The 20,871-nt window shown below is 38.7% G+C and overlaps 1 protein-coding gene across 19 annotated transcripts in view; it reads right to left on the bottom strand.

Moving 5' to 3' along the window:
* The window catches only part of Dlg2 (discs large MAGUK scaffold protein 2), a 2,073,609-nt gene that overhangs the window by 780,649 nt on the left and 1,272,089 nt on the right, over nucleotides 1-20,871 (bottom strand). For 2 of the 19 annotated variants that reach the window (XM_087586783.1, XM_087586795.1), the window contains exon 1: nucleotides 10,030-10,550. In XM_087586783.1, the coding sequence (XP_087442909.1) occupies nucleotides 10,030-10,338 (309 nt within the window). In that variant the 5' untranslated portion in view covers nucleotides 10,339-10,550. 19 annotated transcript variants of the gene reach the window in all.

Genomic DNA, 20,871 nt, shown 5'->3' with positions numbered 1-20,871 from the left:
GCTAGAAAGGCAGTTTTCATGATAACACGTGTGTGTGTGTGTGTGTGTGTGTGTGTGTCTGTCTGTCTGTCTGTTTTGATTTATGTATCATTTAACCATGCTTGAGATTTCTTATTCGATAAAGGTAATACCTCTGATTTCTAATACTTCAAGTTTCAATTCCTTGATTAAAAGTGGGCACCGATGGATAGATACCACATGAATCTAGAGCTGGAGCAGCGGCTGAGCACTAAGCCAGCTTGATGCTATTATACAGGACCCATGTTCACGTCTCCTCAACCATGTCGGGTGCCTCACAGTCACCCGTAACCCTTGTTCCAAGGGAACCAAAGCTCTCTTCTGGCCTCCATGATCCCCAACATAAATAAAATAAATAATTAGCAATAAATAAATCCAACAGCTTCAGGGATAAGAGTTAAGTGCCAACTCAACCCTGGCTGCCAACTAAGAGTAATATTCAAATTAGAAGACTAAATAAGCCCAGAGGTGGTGCACTGTGTACATGCATGAGGCCCTGGTTTGATCCCAGGCTACTACAGAGCAGTAAGTGTTTGAGCTATTTGCTAGGTGCAGGAACACATGCTTGAAATATGGTGATGGGGCCCATACATATACAGCCACCCAATTAGACAAGATGGATGAAGCAAAGAAGTGCAGACCGACAGGATCCGGATGTAGATCGCTCCTGAGAGACAGCCAGAATACAGCAAATACAGAGGCGAATGCCAGCAGCAAACCACTGAACTGAGAATAGGTCCCCTATTGAAGGAATCAGAGAAAGAACTGGAAGAGCTTGAAGGGGCTCGAGACCCCAAAAGTACAACAATGCCAAGCAACCAGAGCTTCCAGAGACTAAGCCACTACCTAAAGACTATACATGGACTGACCCTGGACTCTGACCCCATAGGTAGCAATGAATATCCTAGTAAGAGCACCAGTGGAAGGGGAAGCCCTGGGTCCTGCTAAGACTGAACCCCCAGTGAACTAGTCTATGGGGGGAGGGCGGTAATGGGGGGAGGGTTGGGAGGGGAACACCCATAAGGAAGGGGAGGTTGGAGGGGGATGTTTGCCCGGAAACCGGGAAAGGGAATAACACTCGAAATGTATATAAGAAATACTCAAGTTAATAAAAAAAAAAAAAAAGAAATATGGTGATGATGATGGTGGTGGTGGTGGTGATGGTGGTGGTGATAATGTTGAAGATAAATGAAAAATTAAAATAAGTAGCACCTATGAAATATTACACCACAGGTCTTTTAATAGCATGAAGTCTTTTAAAATAATTAATCAGTGAAATTTGATGAGCTCATTTCATGTTTCTACTCATTTAAAACATATAGTTACAGATCCTGTGGTCACATTTCAATTCCTTGCACACTGGCAACTCTAGTTAATGACACAGTACAGCATATTTCATAATAATTAGAAGAAAGACTTTTAAAATGTTCCTACCACAAAGAAATGGTAAATATTTGTGATGGCGGGTATGCTAATTAGCTGCCCAGCCTACACCGAAGTTAAAGATCATGCTGCACATCTCAAATGCACGCATTTATGACTTGGCAGCTAACAAAAGAATATATAAAATAAACAAAACAGTGGATGGATCTAGATTTACACGAAGAATGTTCAAATCAGCTCAGTTAGACATCTGCTCCAAGTGCAGATCAATATTGAGAAGGACTATCAAGGAAGCTTCTTCCTCTATCAAAAATGCCCTGACATGAAACAGAATCATCAGAAGGCTAGATTCAACAAAATGGCAAATGACTCAATAAATATGATAGGATTAAGTATAAAAGTCCCTTAATATATACAGAAAATGTGCTTCTAGGAAATTAAATAATTAATAAACCTTTTTAAGAACATTTTGCATATATTCATCAAACTAAGCTTGATTTTAGGTTTAGATAATGCCTTTTGGGATAGTTTTAAATTAATGTCTAGTATGAGGTTCAAAATTATATTGTGTACCTGGTAGAATTTACTGCTGTCAGACCTACTCTGCATACACTCATGCTTCTGGTATCCTTGGTCTCCTACTTCTTCTTTTTTTTTTTTTATTATTAACTTGAGTATTTCTTATATACATTTCGAGTGTTATTCCCTTTCCCGGTTTCCGGGCAAACATCCCCCTCCCCCCTCCCCTTCCTTATGGGTGTTCCCCTCCCAACCCTCCCCCCATTGCCGCCCTCCCCCCACCAGTCTAATTCACTGGGGGTTCAGTCTGAGCAGGACCCAGGGCTTCCCCTTCCACTGGTGCTCTTACTAGGATATTCATTGCTACCTATGAGGTCAGAGTCCAGGGTCAGTCCATGTATAGTCTTTAGGTAGTGGCTTAGTCCCTGGAAGCTCTGGTTGCTTGGCATTGTTGTACATATGGGGTCTCGAGCCCCTTCAAGCTCTCCTACTTCTTAGTGTCAGTCTAACCATTCAAATCGTGTCAAAACGAAAGCATCTTCCCGCGAGTCAAATGTGTCCTAAGCCAAAACTGGTAGAACTTGCCTGTAATCTTAGCAATTAGGAGTATGCTGCAAGCAAACTGGAATGTGTTATAGGCTAGCCCATCCCACACACAAAACTACAGGCCAAAACAAAGCAAAAGCAATCAACTAAACAAACAAAAACCATCACAATGAATAATGTTTTCAGTAGCTCTCCTATTTTTCAGGACTGCTTGTCCTACTTCTTAGTAAAAATCACGTTTGTGTATTAATATAAAAATCTTTGTTCAATGCCCAGTAACTTGCATGCCTAATAACGTTTCTGGCAGAAGTCCTCATAAAGATGAGCAGAGGGCTGTGCAGGAGAGCATCTTGGAACAGCAAAAGGATAATTCAATTCTGAGTTCAGAAACCTGGGCCAAGTTTGCCGCAAACTAAATGACCTTGGGTAAGTCTTAACTTTTCTAGGCTTCGGTTTCTCATTTGAAAAAAATCTACTAGGTGGTCATGAAGTGTCGCATCCAGTTCTGACGTAACCATGAAGCAACTAGGTGCACTTGAGAATGTAAAGGGTTAGAATACAGTAGAAGCACAGTGAACGGCACCAAATGAACAACAGGAGCAAATCAAGGAGCGCGAGAAAGAATCAAGTGGACCACGGAGATGGTGGCATCAGAGAGACATGCAAGTATTAGCTGCTGGTTCTTTACCTGCCTTCATGCATAGGCAGATAGGACAAATGTGTGACAGTCACAAACGCTGCGTGATGTGAGATACTACATGGGGACTAAGAATAACATCTCCCCAAACTTCTGCTATGTTTTTATATTTTGTCCCGAGGGTCCCGATTCCCCACCACACACATTGCAGACCCAACACAATGGGAGGGTGGCACAGATTAATGATGCTGGAGAAAGTATCCCCTTGTGCTGTCTCTACTCACCCCCTACAATGCTTCCACTGAGCAGTATCCTTAACCTTGAGGAGTTAGGGCAAGGGTCTGAGAAGACTTTACTCAGGATTCCTGAGATGAAAAATAAAGCAGAAGGGAAATTTGCCTTTGACATTTGGAAGTCTGGCCTCGTCTGCATGGCTACTCCTCTGAACCTTTATGGACATTTCTAGTAAACTGAGCAGTTTTGGAGGTCTATAGTGTGTGTGGTGATGGCAAGTGGTTGCTGTCTACCACACAGGACAGGAAACAATTGCAAACGTCAGGATACAGTTGAAAGAATATGTGAGCCAAATACAGCTATCTAGGCGAAACCAGTTCCATGCAATTTAGCTATGTGATTGTAACCAAGTGACTCTGAGCTGCAGTTTCTATAGCATAATGTGGGGACTAGAACAGGGTCTTGCCAATGTTAAGGAAATGCTGAAATGGTTAGGCCCCTAGTTCAGTGTCTCACCCACAGAGTATCAGAGGAACTCAGGAGACCTTTGCTCTTCTCCTCCCTGCTCTCTGTTGACATTCTCCTTGTGCTGGCCTATGGAGAGGGCTCTGCTGATGTCACCATCCAGGCAGTGATGTGGGTAGCAGGGGTGTGCAGGCCTGCCACAGGAACTTTCATTCTTCCTTGACTGGTGCTTCCCCTCCCCAGAGTGCCTGACGTTTCCCAGAAATTAAAACGAAACAAAACAAAAGCCAACTCATTCTCTTTGGTAAGGAGAGGAAAGCGGTTGTTCAAAGAAGGCAGAGAGCTAAAAGATGTGAGATGTTTCTGTTCGTGCACAAACTGAAGCTGAGTTTCAGTGTTGGGAAGTCTTGCCTCTCAGATTAAAACACTGCTCATTCAATGTTGTTTCAAACGGCTTGTTTTTGAGTTACTATAAAAGAGGGAGATTTAAATTTACAGGGCTTGACTGAGTACTTCAAATGCATTTCCCCTCCCCAACAGGAGGGGGCTGAAAATCTAATTTTTGTTAACCTCTTACTGTACAGTTAAGGGAATGTTTCTTCTCAATATAATCATATTTGACCTACCCTCTTCACCTCCCCCACCCCATTTTCTGTTTCTGTGCACAGTTATAAATTTCTGAGAATCCCGAAGGACACAATGTCACTCCAGTGGTAATGACCAATGCCAAAAGTTTCTGGACAATTGCCTAGCTTAACCTTCATCATTAAGAGAGACATAAAATTATAATGAAAGGTCAGCATGCAGGAGGGTAGTAAGTTCTTCGGGTTAGGAAGATACAAACCTTTAAATCACGGGTAGCAATTAATACCACGTGCTGAATTAGGCTCCAGGTGCCATGCTGGGCTCTTTATAGAAATTGAATTCCATTCTTATTTCATTTCTTTGGAAATTGACTTTCTGATCCTAAGTTTTACAGAAGAGAATAATGATGCTTACAGATATTAGGCAGAGGGGCTCACACAGAATCTGTAAGTTCAAATTTAGTATTGTCTGGAGCTAAAGTGTAAACACTTTCCAGCGCACCTTCCTGTAACTTATGAGTATCAGTCTGCAGGGTGCATGAATGCTTGGGCTAGGTAGATATTTTTTTGTGTGTGAACTTGACACAAACTGGAGTCATCTGAGAGGAGGGAACCTCAAAGGAGAAAAATACCTCATAAGATCAGCATAGGCAAATCTTTGGGATATTTTCTTTATTAATGATGGACATGGGGGGATCTGGCCCACTGTGGGTAATGACATCCCTGAGAGTGGTCCTGGGGTAAATAAGAAAGCAGGATGAGCAAGAAAGCAGGGACAAGTCAGTAAGAGGCACTCCTCTGTGGCTTCCATTCAAATCCCCTCCCTCCACTCTTAAGTTCTTTCTATGAATTCCCTTCATGATGGGCTATAAGCTGAAAGAAGAAATAAACCCTTCTCTCCCAAAGTTGCTTTTTGTCGTGGTGTTTTATTACAGCAGTAGAAAACTAGATAAGACAGGACTGAAGGACATTTTGGGTGTCAACAAGGAAAACAGCAGGATTAGGGAAATTTAGGTTCAGAAAGGTTCACTGATCCAGAGGCTCAACACACAGAATGTGTTAAAGTATATACTTAGGGCTTGTTATCCAGGCCAACCAGGCACAAACTTGTCTCTGGCCCCACCCTCCACCTTATTTTCCTGTGTTGATAAACCTGCCCTTCTGAGCCCAGAATTCTAGGTAGACAGATCTATGTACACATCAACGTAGCACGTAGGATGATGTGTGGAAGTTTTTGTATTTACCCTTCTCAAAATGTTTTGGTTACACTCGATAGGCCTATAAAAGACCAGTCTATTGACAATCAACAGGATGGGTGAGGGGCTCATGGGGCCCTATTTGTTTCTATTGATCTATTTTCTACTTAAGATCTTTGGGGATGTGGGAGCCACTGTCTTCAGCCTTATACCCACTGGTACTCCAGTGAAGAGCTCTAAATCCATGTTCACCCAGCCTGCCTCAGTTAAACCGAGTGCATCGTGAAACAAAACAACAATAACAAAAATATGAATGGGGAAGTCCGAGGAGAGTGGGAAGCAAGAATTACTTTGAAAGAACAATTTTAACTCTAAAGGTTTACTTTTCGTCAGCTTAATAAACACATTTGGTTCATCAAGATTCAATCCAACATAGTCCAAATAGTAGCACTTCCGCAGCGCCCTTACTAATTTATGTGTTCTCTTCCTAGTGAGTCAAGAAAATGGAAGAGTGCAAAATAAGATTTTAAGGGTTACATTGATTGCAAAGTTATTTTCTCGTCAACAATATTCATTTAGCCTTTGCTAGGTAAAAACACAGCAGCAAGAGATTTATATGTGCAATGCTCATCATTCCTTACCACAGTCCAAGGAAGTAGGCTCTCTTTTAAATCACCCTCTTACAACATGGAAATGATGGTTTAAAGAGAAGCAGTTTCTTTTCTAAAGAGTATCTCACTGTCTTATTCTTCTGCAGACCCTCTGCAGACAAGATGCACAATTCAGTAACTGCCACATTCCTTGGAACTTTCAGCTCATGACATAATTACTAAATACATAAACTGTGATAAGATATGAACTTTAATGCAGCAGGGGTCTACTTTGTTTCCTAGAATATCCACAAGACATGACACAATGCTAGATCGTAAGGATTCGGTGTGTAGTAGGTGAATAAACAATGAGATGGTGGAGAAATGAGGACCAAATAGATGTAACTGTGATTTCCAGGCTTCCATATTTCTGTCGTGTCTCTGTATTTCGGCCTGAAGCAGGAAGAAATGCCATGTAAGTAGTGATGGGCATGTTTCTTTGCAAGGCCAATACTAATATCGTAGACATGCATTACAGAATTCACTTCTTACCTATCATTATGGTTATAGTAACTCTACAGATTCAATGGAATGACGACTTTTCTGAGAAGAAATAGAGCTACATTTTGGACCAACCAAGAAGCAACAGAATGGTAGTCTTCTTAGTACTAGGCATCCCAAATAATGGGAATTTGGCAAAGAACCTTGGGAGGAAGTCAAATCATTTCCATAACCCTCTATTATATCAGCCAGAAATTATGCTGCCTGATTTTCATGCAATATGGCACATATGTCTGAGAATATGATATCAGCTCCCAAATGTTAAGATTCTTTAGTCCACTTTTGTACTAGAGGTGGGTCACTGGGTTATTCGAAAGCATGCACCATCATTTTATATTTTGCTTTACCAAAGACTATTTTTAGTGTCACTAACAGCCACCCTTAGTACTGGAACATTCCGCAACCAATTTATGAAATTAAATGGTAAAATAGTATTATAAAACTCTCAAAATAGATTTAGATTTAACAGACTTATACATGCACATACACATATATTTTTCTGTTTTTGATAGTATACACTCTCTGTGAATGATGAGACATTTCCATATAGTTAAAATACTAGTTAATGAGAATAGGACCCCCGTTGAAGGAATCAGAGAAAGAACTGGAAGAGCTTGAAGGGGCTCGAGACCCCAAAAGTACAACAATGCCAAGCAACCAGAGCTTCCAGGGACTAAGCCACTACCTAAAGACTATACATGGACTGACCCTGGACTCTGACCCCATAGGTAGCAATGAATATCCTAGTAAGAGCACCAGTGGAAGGGGAAGCCCTGGGTCCTGCTAAGACTGAACCACCAGTGAACGTGATTGTTGGGGGGAGGGCAGTAATGGGGGAAGAATGGGGAGGGAAACACCCATAAAGAAGGGAAGGGGGGAGGAGGATGTTTGCCCGGAAACCGGGAAAGGGAATAACACTCGAAATGTATATAAGAAATACTCAAGTTAATAAAAAAATACTAGTTAAGTACTACTAGTGTACATAATGAATGATTCATGACATGTATATGCACATGTTTCAATTTCAGCATATTTCCTTCCATAAATGATAAGGAAAATGTTTTAAATTAAGGAATGTTCTATTTCAAGTTAAGAGAATGAAGTATTCTTTGGAAAGTAAGCTAATATTCTCCTAGTGATAAATTAAGAATGACATAAACTATTATTTTTTCTCTATATAAAGTAATACCTATATACACAGATAAGTTTATATGTATATATGAAAATATGTAAACAATATAGCACACACACATATATAATATGTACAAATAGTTACATTTTAGGATTATTTGTATGTATATTTTAAATTTATGCACAATCATGCATTGCCAAGCTAAAGTTACTCTGTCTCATCTATTTGGATGGGTAGAGAATAGGGGGAGAGAGAGAACAATCAGTCTGGCACAGAACTTTGGCAGGTAGGTCTGAGATAAGAAAGAATGAAAAGGGGAGTTCTTATGCAGAAAAACTGTTGCTGCAATGCTTAAACGGTACAGGATAGCAACTCCCACAAGTTTGCACACTATGCTAGTCAATAATAAAGCATATGTGCTTGATGGGAAACTGGAAATAAATGTGCTAAGGAGTAAAGGTGATCGGGGCTGCTTCAATTCATTGCCTTCTCATGTGTCACTGCCTTCTTAATTACCAGTGCAAAGTCTATATCAATCTCTTAAAGTATTAACTGGTTATAAATTTCAGCCAAGCAGGAAGCTGATTTGGTTGAAAAGGGAGAAAAAAGTTTCTCTTGGCTGGAACATATATCAAAATTTTTGCCATGCTGTTATTACACAGTAGTTTTAAGAATTTCTGTTTGGAAAATGATCATTTATGGAAATAAAACCTTGTTACTTCTTGAATAAAAATTATTCAAGTAATAAGCCAAATTTGATGTCCCCCATTCAAAAATTACAAGCTACATTTTATTAGTAAGTTTTCTCTTTGTAGGAAAATTAAATGCAACCTATGCACACTTACAGGTGAAAGAATATTAAACCAATGTTTTGTCAATGAGCACACATAATCAACAAAATTCTCAATACTCCTTGTTCAGTTAAGAGTTCATATTAACTTTAAATTTTGACCACATTTCCCAGTACTAGGTTCCATTTAAAGCTGAAGTAGTTGCTAAAACAAGATCTGAGATTCTGTATTTCTAAGTATAGCTTCTAATTTCCTACCAATGAATCAAAAAGCCATATGCTTGGCCATGAATACATAATTATACTACTAAAAATTAGTGATAGATGGCATTCTTGGAAGTACTTAGGAAAAACTATTATCGAAATTAAAACCCCCTCTACATCTCCTAGATCATAATATTTTATTCACGATCAATATTATATTAAAAATATTGAAATTGAGATTTTTTTCCACCTGCAAATTGCAGCTTGTTCTTTCCGTGGGTATTTAAGAATACTCTCTGCCCTGTGTTATGGTGACTACAGGTGCATTTTATTTATATTTATAGCATTTGCAAGAGTTGCTCCCGCCTTTATGGAAGCAGGAAAACATAAGTAAGTCCGATTTATTTCTGTTGAAAGGCTAGTAATTCAGGAGCAAAAGAAATTTAGGAATCAAGTTAAATAAATATGCATATGTTCAGAAAGGCATTGTAAGAGAAATGGTTGTAGTCCTAATATAAATGACCTCATTGGTCCTCTATGATTAAATGTGTTCCCTTCTTTTATTCTAAGTATGATTACTCTCTCTCTCTCTCTCTCTCTCTCTCTCTCTCTCTCTCTCTCTCTCTCTTGCTTCCAATTAGTCTTTTCATTTGTAAAATGAACTGTGTAGTAGAAACAAATTTTCTCCTCCATAACTGAAAAGATACATAGTATCAAAAGAATAAAGCCAGTGTAGCACACATCAAGCCTCTCCTTTGATGGAAAAAATAAATGTTCTTTTATTTTTATCATGGTGGGAAGTGTCAGATTAGTTATTTCTTAAAATAATAATAATAACATTTTTAAAAAGAGTCTGAAGAGAAAAGAAAACTGAACTGTGATTAGGCTGCTAACAGACTATGCTACAGAATTCTAAAAATCATCTGGGGATTTGAGAACGTGAACTGAAGGAAAAGTCACTGACAGCCATACATAGCATGCCTGGATTTCTACCCGCCGCCCAGAAGTGTAAAACCACAAACACGTGTGAAACTAGAAAACCACTTTTTTCCTAATATTTTTCCAAGCAGACAGTCCCAGTCAGCAAGGACTCAGCAAAGTTTTCAAGCCACCCTGCCCTTAAATACAACTTTCTTATAACAGAAAGAAAGTCACAAAGAAAAAGCTCACCTGTGCAGGGCTGAACCAACCGTGTGGGCAGGCACATCGCTCCCCACAATTCCCCTTACCCTTGGTGCTGGTTTTGTGGGGGCTTTTCCGTACACTGTCCCACAAGGTGACCAGCTTGGTCCTGTTTGAAGCCGGGCCCCCAGGTCCTGAGGAGGGCATAGTTTGGGAACTGTACCCAAGCCCCTGAGCATTCCTCTGCCAGCCACAGGCACAGTGGGCATCCCTGATGAGGGTGGGCGCACTCCTGCCGGCATCCATCCCATCGGACCCCCGGCTGCAGCTGTGTTGCTTGATGAGGTATGCATTCATAGTGCACTGATGCTTACTCTTTTCTTTGGTCAGCTCTGCATAGAAAGGCTTCCTCCCTCACACCCCTTTCTTCCAGGCAGTTGTAAAAGTCTCTTTTCCCTGTGGATGCCTCAGTATCTTTGACAGCGGCTATAAGCGGTTCATCGTGGGAGCAGAGGGAGCAGTGAGAGCAGCTCTGCACAGCATTATCTGCGGGCTGGTAGCTCTTTGTCAATAGATGACTCAACTCACAGAGCAACTTGACAGTATCCCTGCTCTAGGCAGAAGCAATCAATGCTCCACACAGCTGGGCTACAAGACTGTACACTGTGTTACAAGCCCTTTTTGGATGGAGCCTCACAGGAACGAGTACTCCTCACAATTTGGCATTCTCAGTTTTCCCTCCTCCCTGATCCACACATGAAAGACAGATCTTAGGAAAGAGAACTTTGTATCAGAGCAGCAGGACCTTTCTTTCGAGAAACCGTGCATCTAGGCAGAAATACTATAGCATAAGCAGTCTGAAGTGCAGGGAAAGTTAACCTGGAAAGGAAATGTTCCCCATTTCTGGGAATCACTTCTCCAGTTGCCAAGACATAGACCAAATCAGGAAATTATGAAACCAGAACTTCAATATTAACTCCAAAAAGGATCAATTAATTTTGAAAAAATGATCAAGGTCAAAGCGTCGCTGGGCTCCTTTAAATTTTGAATTTAATTTACTTTAAATCATGATTACATGCTATAATACAAGTATATGTTCTTTATAGTATGAACAATTATTAATTCTATTTCTTTCAAAATATGATGACTTTTAAGATTCAAAGATGATAGGTTGGTTTATTCTAAACTAGTATTTTTCCTCACCCCAAATTATTCTGAGGATTTATTTCCAAATATTTTACCACAACAAATTCATTCACCACAGAAAGAATCTGCATTTTAAAGTGAAAGATATATTCAACCCTGCCATTCATAGTTTGGTTTTTCTAAGACATAATTTTCAAAATATTTAACTAAAAATGAGTGAAACCTATCCAATTTTAAATAATTTCTTTCCAAAGAGGATATTCCTATATTTCAATTTCAGCTTGCTTCTCAAACACATCCACAATATTTTCAGTAAATTGAAAGACTAAATATAACCACACTTAGAAATGACATTGCCCTTTTGAATTTGCACATCTTTGACCAGACTATCCACATCTTTCACATGTTCCTAAAGACAAGCATTGGTTTGATTGAAAAGTAAGTTGTCATCTAGCAAGGAATGAAAAAGGGTTAGCCCATTCTATAACTAGTTTAGTCATAAACCACAGAATGCCATCAGACCTGCCTTCCCAGTGGACTGATGAGGCTCTGGGACGGTACCCACCTCCCTCTGCTCACTTGCTACTGCTTTCTCCAGGTTCCAGAACCACCATCACCATGCACCCCTCTACACAAGGACTCTGGGTAAATCATTTATTTCTAGATTCAAACACTATAGAAGCAGTAGGAACGTATCCCTACACACTCCAATGAAATGATTCTTCCCCAGGGTCTAAATGAATAAGGATAGCAAGGTTAGTAGAGAAGGCATTCAAACCAACTTTGCTAGGCTGGATGTGGCCATGTACTGTAATGTCAGTACTATGGGGACAGAATCTGAGATAAGAGGCTCCCTGTGACTCGATTTGCCTCCAGCTTAATTCCAGTAAGAGAGCTTATCTCAAAGGAATGAGGTAGAGGGTGATAGAGCAGGAGACCTGATGTCTGAGCATGCATGAATATATGTACATGCATACACACACACATGTATGTATATATCAGTTGCCATGACTAACTAGCTAAAGAGACATAATATTGATACACACTTGTCGCTTTGCACTCAGATGTGTGAAGAAGTATTGCAGCGTTCTCAAGGCAAGCCTGGGCTACCTTAAGATTCAAAGCTAGCCATAACTGTACACATTATGACCAAATATCAAAACATAAAAACGACTAAATAAATAAATAAATAAACAAACAAACAAACTAAAATTACCTTCCAAATAAAACAAAGAAGACACCTTTGGCCTATTACTAATCATTTCCCAAAGCACCCAACATACCACCTAGCAATCTTTTTTATCTTATTTTTGAGTGAAGATTTGTGCTCACATACATGTGCATACATACATGCACACACACACACACACACACACACACACACACACACAAACACAGGAGTAAGGAAATGAAGGAGATGACAACATTTTTATAGTGATATAAAAACTAGCAAAGCTCCAGAGACAGGTATGCTGTTTAGATTAAGGTGTTAGATCTGAGATGATGCTCTCTATATAGGTATTTGTTTAAAGGAGAAAAGGAGGTGGAGGAAGAGGAAGCAGAGGAGAGGGGAGAGAAATAGGATGATGATGATTTGAACTATTAGGCAGAGATTCTCCTGAAAGAGAATCAAGGAGACAAAAATCAATATAAAAGGACATTAAAACGTAGGCAAAAAATCACTACAGGGTACTCAAAAGAAAGAAAAGAGGAAATCTGTTTCCCACCCAAAAACCTACCATCTTTATTCTAGATCAAGGTATAACTAAGGTCAGTAAGAGCTTCGAGGTCAGATAAAGCCCCAGAGAGCTTCAGAACCTCTTAAGGTTGCCATGATGCATGACTTTACACTGTCCTTTGACACAGTAAGGCAATGCCGTCACTCTCAAATGACATTGTCAGGGTTTTAAAAGTATGGGTCCCTTTGATCAAATATAGCCACAGATGTTTCTCCAGTGATTCAGACAGGTATCACTGCTCAAAGGCCTGTTGGCCAAACCAGGGAAGGCACGCCCAATCCTCACTCATCTTCTTCTCAAGGATAAAAATCAATCTGCATAGAGTAAGTCAGTAGACATCCATCACAGTTCTGCTATGGCATATGCATTATGCAGCCGGTCAGACGGGTTCCTGGATGAGCACTATTAAGCTGTTATAAATCATAATAAGGTTCTAAATCTGCTATGAAGAGGTTTTTCAAATGACCTATTTCCTCTCATCAAAAGTCCTTAGGATATCTGTTTTCATAAGCCCAGTATATCATTTCTTAGTACATAAATAAGTAGCCATGTTTCATAGCTAGTGTTACTTGCCCTCAAAGATATTTAAGATCACGACATCCATTTATCAAGCTCACCAAAAGACTATACTGAAATCATTATTTCACTTCCGCATGTGTAAACTAATTTTCATCTTCAGCCTTCTTTCCACAAAAGATTTTTTTTCTTTTCAACCAGGACATTTGGCTTTCTGGATCTGAATACAGACCATTTAAAACAGATAAATTCAGCCAACAAGACTTCTGTATCATAGACAGACCCACTAATTGACAATAATCCAATTTGATCATTTGTAATTAGACAGCTGTAATAACCATGAGATGACATCAAATTTTGGTGAAACAAGAATTAGCAATGTGCAAGCACACATCCTACTTATCACTGTGATTTAACCTGGACACAAGACGCACTGGGGAATGCCTCGATGAGATGTATCTCATTGACCTCTCTATGACCTGGCATCGACTCTGCAGAGCAAGCCCCTGTCTTAGAGCAAGAGTTCAAAACTAACATCCTGGCCTGGTTTGTTTAATAAAAATAAACAGCGTAGATGAATGACTAAGTAAATTGAAGTGTACTAACATATTATGCAGAATTTTTTCCAGATAAAATTTCTTTCAGGCACTCAATCCATATGGGAAATGAAAATATTAATTATGAAAAAGCTAAGTGCTTACTGCAAGAGAACTGGATAACAGAAACCCTTTAGCTGCCACAAGTAGTAAGTTAAATAATCACAGAATGCCACCGTGCATTAGATAGGAGCTTCTTTGATTTGAAAATTGAAAAAACATAAATGTATAAATGTTAGCAAGTCAATCCTATCACATGTCTCATTGGCCGTGATAACTGTGGGAACCAAGTGTATTCACCTTTCAAAATGAGATAACCAGGAATATCTAAAATATTACAGACATTAAAATTATTTCTGAAATGCTAAGTCAACTCAGTAATAAACCTTATGAGACATAAGAAGCAGTAGTTCTTTATGGACAGGAATGGTTCCAGGGATGGAGAGATGTAGCCTGGGCAGCCAAAGTTGATAGGAAATAAGAAACGAATCTTGTAAAATGATCTGAAGATACGAAAAACATATTTGGATTTGAGTGGGGATCGTGGGGAGAATAAATCAGAATTAGTGATAAGAACTAATCAGCTTTCAGGAAATGTAGACTTATTACGATCTAATGCAGTCACTAGCATCATTCCACAAATCAGAACTCTAATTACATGACATTGTTTTAGAAATTCTGAGAACAATAGTAAAATTGCAATGATCTTCTCTAATCTGCATACGTTAGCGATTGTATTTATGTACTGAGCTATACCTCTGCAAGTAATTTGTTCTCATGCTCTGAGATTCAGCTAACTTCTGTAAACCTCCCATAGCTCACCCAGAAAGTTCACACTCTGAAGTCTCGATATTTGTTTACTTAAATATCTTTAATATTTGTCTTTTTCTCTCACTCAATCACCAGTTTGCTAATCTAAGAAAACATGAATTTATCTATACATCTTTGCTATACAGCCAAAGTGAGGCCTAAAATCAACTGTAATCTCTCCTATAATGCCCATTATCTATCAATGAGATGTTTCTGGGTGGGGTTTTCATTACCAAAGATAATGCCATCTTTAAGTGGGTGCATGACCGTTTCCCATGTCCTGTGAGACCTGGTCTCAGTTGCATTCACTAGTCTGGTTCATGCTTCATTCCTCCTGTTTCTTCCATTTGCACAGAAAAATGTTCTCCGATTCTACTTTCGATCACTGGACATACTGTTTTGCCTCACTCCAAGTGTCACGCAAGCCCTACTGATTTTTTCTGTAGAGTGGACTAAGAGTTATCTCCCTAAATCTTCCCCATGACTGAATATGATCTAAAACTATAGGCTTTCTGTTGTTTGCTGCTGTTGTTTTGTTTTGTGTTTTTGCAACCCAGCTCCAAATGCAAGTTGCAAGCCTTGTTTTCTGTTAGACTGGCATGTCTAAGCCTCTTCTATTAAGATCTTCTAGAGTCTTCCTTGATCCCAGAATGCCTCAGTGCCATCAACTCAGGAAAACATTCTTTGAGTGCCCTGAGAAGACAGTCCATCCCTTCCTTCCATCGAGCATTGACTCATCTTCTGTGCTTCTATTACAAGACTATTATAATCATATGTAAAATAAGAATTGTGCTTTTCTTTCCTCCATTCCCTTCTCAAAACATAGCATATTGCCATCACTATCGGGTTAAACAGAGCTTCTCCTGTTTGCTTCTGTAACCTCTGGTCTCAGCATAAAGTAATAATTAGTGTTTACTAAAATCATCAAAAGAGAAGACAGAGTTATTTTACAGTGATTACACCAACATGAGTATTTTAGTCTGTGGTACACCTCTCAGTATAAAATGAATAAAGGAGCATTGTGATTTTAAAAATAAAATAGCAATGGATCTTTATGATCATCAATTCAGTGCAGCATTTATTATGGCTCATTATATAATTATAATAAATTAGTTCTGTGTAAAAAATGGGTTAATGGCCTCAGTACTGAAATAACTTTATTTATTTTTTTATTTTATCAAGGTACTGATTCATAAAAGCTATACTTGACAGCTAGATTTTTTTCTCAACTTGTCAAAAGTATTCTTCCTATATAGATAGTGTGTAAACAGGATTATTTTCTCTAGTTAAAAGCCAAACTTCTATAATTATAGGGGATTATAGAGGTGGCTGTGTAGTTTGGAGCACTTAATGTTCTTGTAGAGATCCCACTTTTAGTTCCCAGCACACACACCCATTATAATTCCAGGCCCAAGGGCTTCAATGCCTCCTTCTGGCCTCCACGGGTACCTCATTTATACAGCGTGCTTCCATGCATACAGTCAAAAGTCATATACATACAAGAAAAACAAATAAACAACATCTCTTTAAATGACTAAAATAAAGGACCTCAGACTCTATTAAACTTTATTAAAACCATAGTTCTTCCCAAGAAGAGATGATATAAAATAAACGGCAACTCACAGAAGCTTAATGTGTGTATGAGAGAGGTAAAGCATATGGACAGCCTGCCTGCACTTCCTAACAACCAAAGTACTAAGTTTAAATAAATGTAAAAATTATTATGTTTATGGAAATATTTATAAAATTGTTGTTCTACCAATGTAAAGCACAGCTCTGTGGACTATAAGCGTGGTGGTATACAAGATCTCTAAAATCTATTTGCCTTGAATCATTAAAATTCTGCTTCAGTCCATCAGTGCTGCTACCAGCCTTGGTCAGAGAAGCTGCAGAAGGAAGTGGTTAATGGAGCAATCCATAATTGTTCAAAATCCCAAGGATAAATACTCCTGAGTCCTCAGGTATCAAGCAACATTCTCTGTCAAACCTCCAGGAGTATCACAGAGGAGGGCTAGAAAGAGCTGAAGGGTTGGGGGTGGGGAGCGGAAGAGTGCAGTGACTTTCTGTCCTCTGGTTATGATAAGCTTATTACATGAACTCACAGCATGTAGTTACACATATGTGACAAGATCAAGCCAGTTGAAATATCATCATAGGAGGGGGTACTTTCCTGAGTCAAGAAGCTATTTTAATGTAGGGAATGCAGTTTCCTCTAGTAAAGAAACTATTGGCAGTTGATGATTGCTCTGGGCAGGGCTGTCTCTTTCCTTTACCAGTGTGACTATCAGTAGATTCCTTATAACCCAATAGATGACCCCGTACTCAACTGCATATGGGCAGCACTAATTGAACTGAGTGGGTTGAAAATAAATAAATAAAAACCTATAAATGGAGGATATGAAATTGCAAGGGAGATGTGATGAAAAATCTGGCAGCCACCCTAGAAGGCAGTAAGGGGTGATTATGATTAAGATATATAATATACGTGTATGCATTTTTAAAAAATTAAAAATTAAGACAAATCTGACTCATTAATCACTGCAAATTCTTCTTCCTAACCCTAGCTCTGGTATCCACAATTTTCAGATTTCACTACTTTATATATTTTTTACATTTGATGTACACGAGTAACTGGCTTACTCAATTCTGTGTGATGTCCTTCAGTTGTTTATGTTAAAATAGGATTTCTTTCTTCTTTATGGTTAAGGAATATTCTGTGGCGTGTGTGTGTGTGTGTGTGTGTGTGTGTGTGTGTGTGTGTGTGTTGAAATGTAGTAGATAGTATAGATGAATAGGATGGGTAGAGATATTAACACACAATTGGACAACAGATATACAGATACATAGATACATAGACAAATACTGTCCATTTATTGGTAAACATTGAAGTAGATTTTTGGTATGTTAGAACTCTCAATGTATACAAAAGCACAACTACCATATTGGAGTGATAATTTTGAAGGCGGAACTTTTAAAGGGCGGTACCTAGTGAGAGGCCTAGCTTGCCTTATCTACTCTGTGTTGTGATGTGTTGTCTTACCAAGGGCTCAAATTTATGGGGTTAAATGAACATGGACTAGAACTTCCTAAAGGTCTGGCCCAAATAAACCATTTCCCACTGTTGGTTAATTATCTCAGGCATATGTTATAGCAAATGTGGAGTCATATCCAAATGCCTCCCAGTCGTCCTTGAAGCAGAGTTCCTGGATTTCTGAAATTGACACATATAGAACTAGGGAGGGAACCAGAAGCTGGAAACAGTCTTTCATTATAATAACTGCATAAGATTTTAGTTTCTAGAGCATTTTTTTGTAATTGATGGTCTCTAAATTTACTGAAATGCTTTTGAAAAAAGCCTTCTGGGTTAAAAATAAGGCAGACCATTACTTGTCAGAGGTAATTCATCTGTGGATTGGCCTAAAGTCAGAAGCATGGATTAGTAGAAATGACAGGCCCTCCTCCAGCTAAATAATTTCCTCTCCACAGAGATGTGACAATTTAATAAAGTTAGACCTAATTGGCCTTGCCATGGCCAGTGTATTTCAAATTTACATTTAATTAATCATCTCTTTGGTGGTTCCAAATGATTTTTACGTTTGGATGTATTCATTTGATTTAGTAGATATTTAGTGAGTGCCTACTTCATACTAGAAATTGTGCTATGAAGCTGTAGACATGAGAGAATTCTAGTTAGAATAGAGGTTTTAAATACACAGATGCATACTGTAATGAAATGGCACAGAGGCAGGATGTGGGAGTCGCCCCTGCTGTTGAACTTGCTTCAATAAGCTTTTATATATGGGCAAATTTGCACTACCACACTGCAAGCTTCGGGAGAACTAGGGTCATCCATTGTTTTATTCCTAGTGTCTCCTTTTCACCTTCTTCCTATAATATAACTATTATCTATCAGTAAAGCCTGTCATTGAACTGTACTTACAAAACATTCTACTTTCATTCAGGATAAATACTATAATTTTGACACTGTCACAAGCTAGCTTTTTATCTTTATTGCAACTTGGTAAGTTTTAAGATATCATTATGACATCATACCAAGCTGTAAACAACAGGGCTAGCTGACAATGACACACTGTCAATATGCTTAGTTTTAATCATTGTTTTCCATATGACTTAAGAAATGTGCATTCAATGTTGCAAGGTAGTTGAAAAATGTGAGATTGTCCTTGTCTTTTCTATGGACAGAAACATTTTTGGGTTAAAAATTTTGAGATGGGTAGGTGGCTCCTTACTTCAACAAGAGGCTGTGCCACTCTACTGGAGGTAGTCTCTACAGGTTTTGTTTGTTGGGTATTTCAGCTAATGTCATCCCAGTTGGGTTCTGGTAGCTGGGACTTTCTAGTGGCTACCCCAACTTTCCCATTGTCAACTGAGGACTGAAGGAAAACCCATCCAGAGACCACCACGCTTCGGGATCCATCCTATCTGCAGATACCAAACCAAGATGCTATTGCTGATGCCAAGAAGCCCTTACTGATGGGAGCCTGGTATGCATGTACTATGAGAGGTTCTGCCAGCACCTAACTAATACAGATGCAGATACTCACAGCCAATCATCAAAATGAGCCCTGGGACACCAGAGGAAGAGCTAGCAGAAGGACTGAAGGAGCTGAAGGTGATTGCTATCCCATAGGAAGAACAATATCAACTAACTGGATGACCCAGAGCTCCCAGGGACTAAATATGCAACCAAAGAGTACACATGGAGGGGCCTATGGCTCCAGTTGAATATGTAGCAAAGGATGGCCTTATCTGACATCAATGGGAGGGGAGGCCCTTAGTCCTGTGGAGGCTTGATGTCCTAATGTGGGGATGTTAGAGCAGTAGACAGGAGTGAGTGGGTGAGTGGAAGAACACTCTCATAGAGGCAAAGGGGACGAAGAAGAATAGAGGTGAGATGGTGAGTTTGTGGAGTGGTAACCAGGAAGGGGAATACTATTTATAATGTAAATTAATAAAATGATTAATAAAAACAAAAGAGAATAACATGAAATTGTAAATAAATTTTTTGTATTTGAGTTCTTTCAATAAAGTTTGCATAAAGCCTGTTCTGACATTATGGCGAATGATTGGCCTCTGTAATCACCATCATATCCTATTTAAATCATCTATTCAAAGGTAGGGATGAGAGCCTCCTTCCCTTCCCTGACAGATCTCTACTATGTCCACTTAGAGGTTGAGCATATCTTCACTGAGGTATAAATATTTGAACTCCAATGGCATTTTCCCTTCTAACACATGTGTGTGTTTTCTTACACTGTGATAAATCTTTGTACAGCATTTATATGTACACTTAGTTTTCCTCATTGATGATTGATGAGGAATTATAGAGTCAGACTTCTTGGTTCACATCTCAATCCCAATCTTATCAGATCATAAGTTTGAGCAAGTTATATAAACTCACTGAATGTAAGTTTATTTTTTTACCCATGAAAGGATTTCTTACCTCAGCAGAATCAGATAACGATAACATAAGTCAATTTCTGGAAAATGCTTAACATAATATCTATCCCATCATAATGATCAACAATTTATTATCATCTATCTATCTATCTATCTATCTATCTATCTATCTATCTATTTATCACCTATCTATCAATCTATCTATAATTTATCCATATATATACATATCTATCCATCTGTCTATCTATTATTTATCCATGTATATATATATATACATATCTATCCACTCACATATCAGTTTCAAACACCCCTCCCTATTCTACTTGTAAGCCCTACAGGTTGATAGTTTAAATATCTGAAATGTAAATGAAGATATTGTTAGTAGGTATCAACTTAATTCAATTGAATATCAATAGTCTATATTGAACAGAAACTTCTCTTCCCAACTCCAATTTTGAAGATTTCCTGTTGCAGGTGCTAAGTAACAAATCACCAAGAACAGATCCATAATTAATTGAACACTTGGAGTGAGTCTCAAGCATAGCATTTGTTTGATCCTGGTTACTCTATATTATGAAAAAGATGCTAGTTTATAATCTGAAAATATACAGAACATTTCTATAATTTTCTCATGGCTCAGCATTGACAAGGACTAGAACCTT

This window comes from Rattus norvegicus, chromosome 1 (assembly GCF_021556685.1).
Source record: "Rattus norvegicus strain SHRSP/BbbUtx chromosome 1, alternate assembly SHRSP_T2T, whole genome shotgun sequence".
In the NCBI taxonomy this organism is placed as follows: domain Eukaryota; kingdom Metazoa; phylum Chordata; class Mammalia; order Rodentia; family Muridae; genus Rattus; species Rattus norvegicus.
This window is presented reverse-complemented; position numbering and strand designations above follow the sequence as displayed.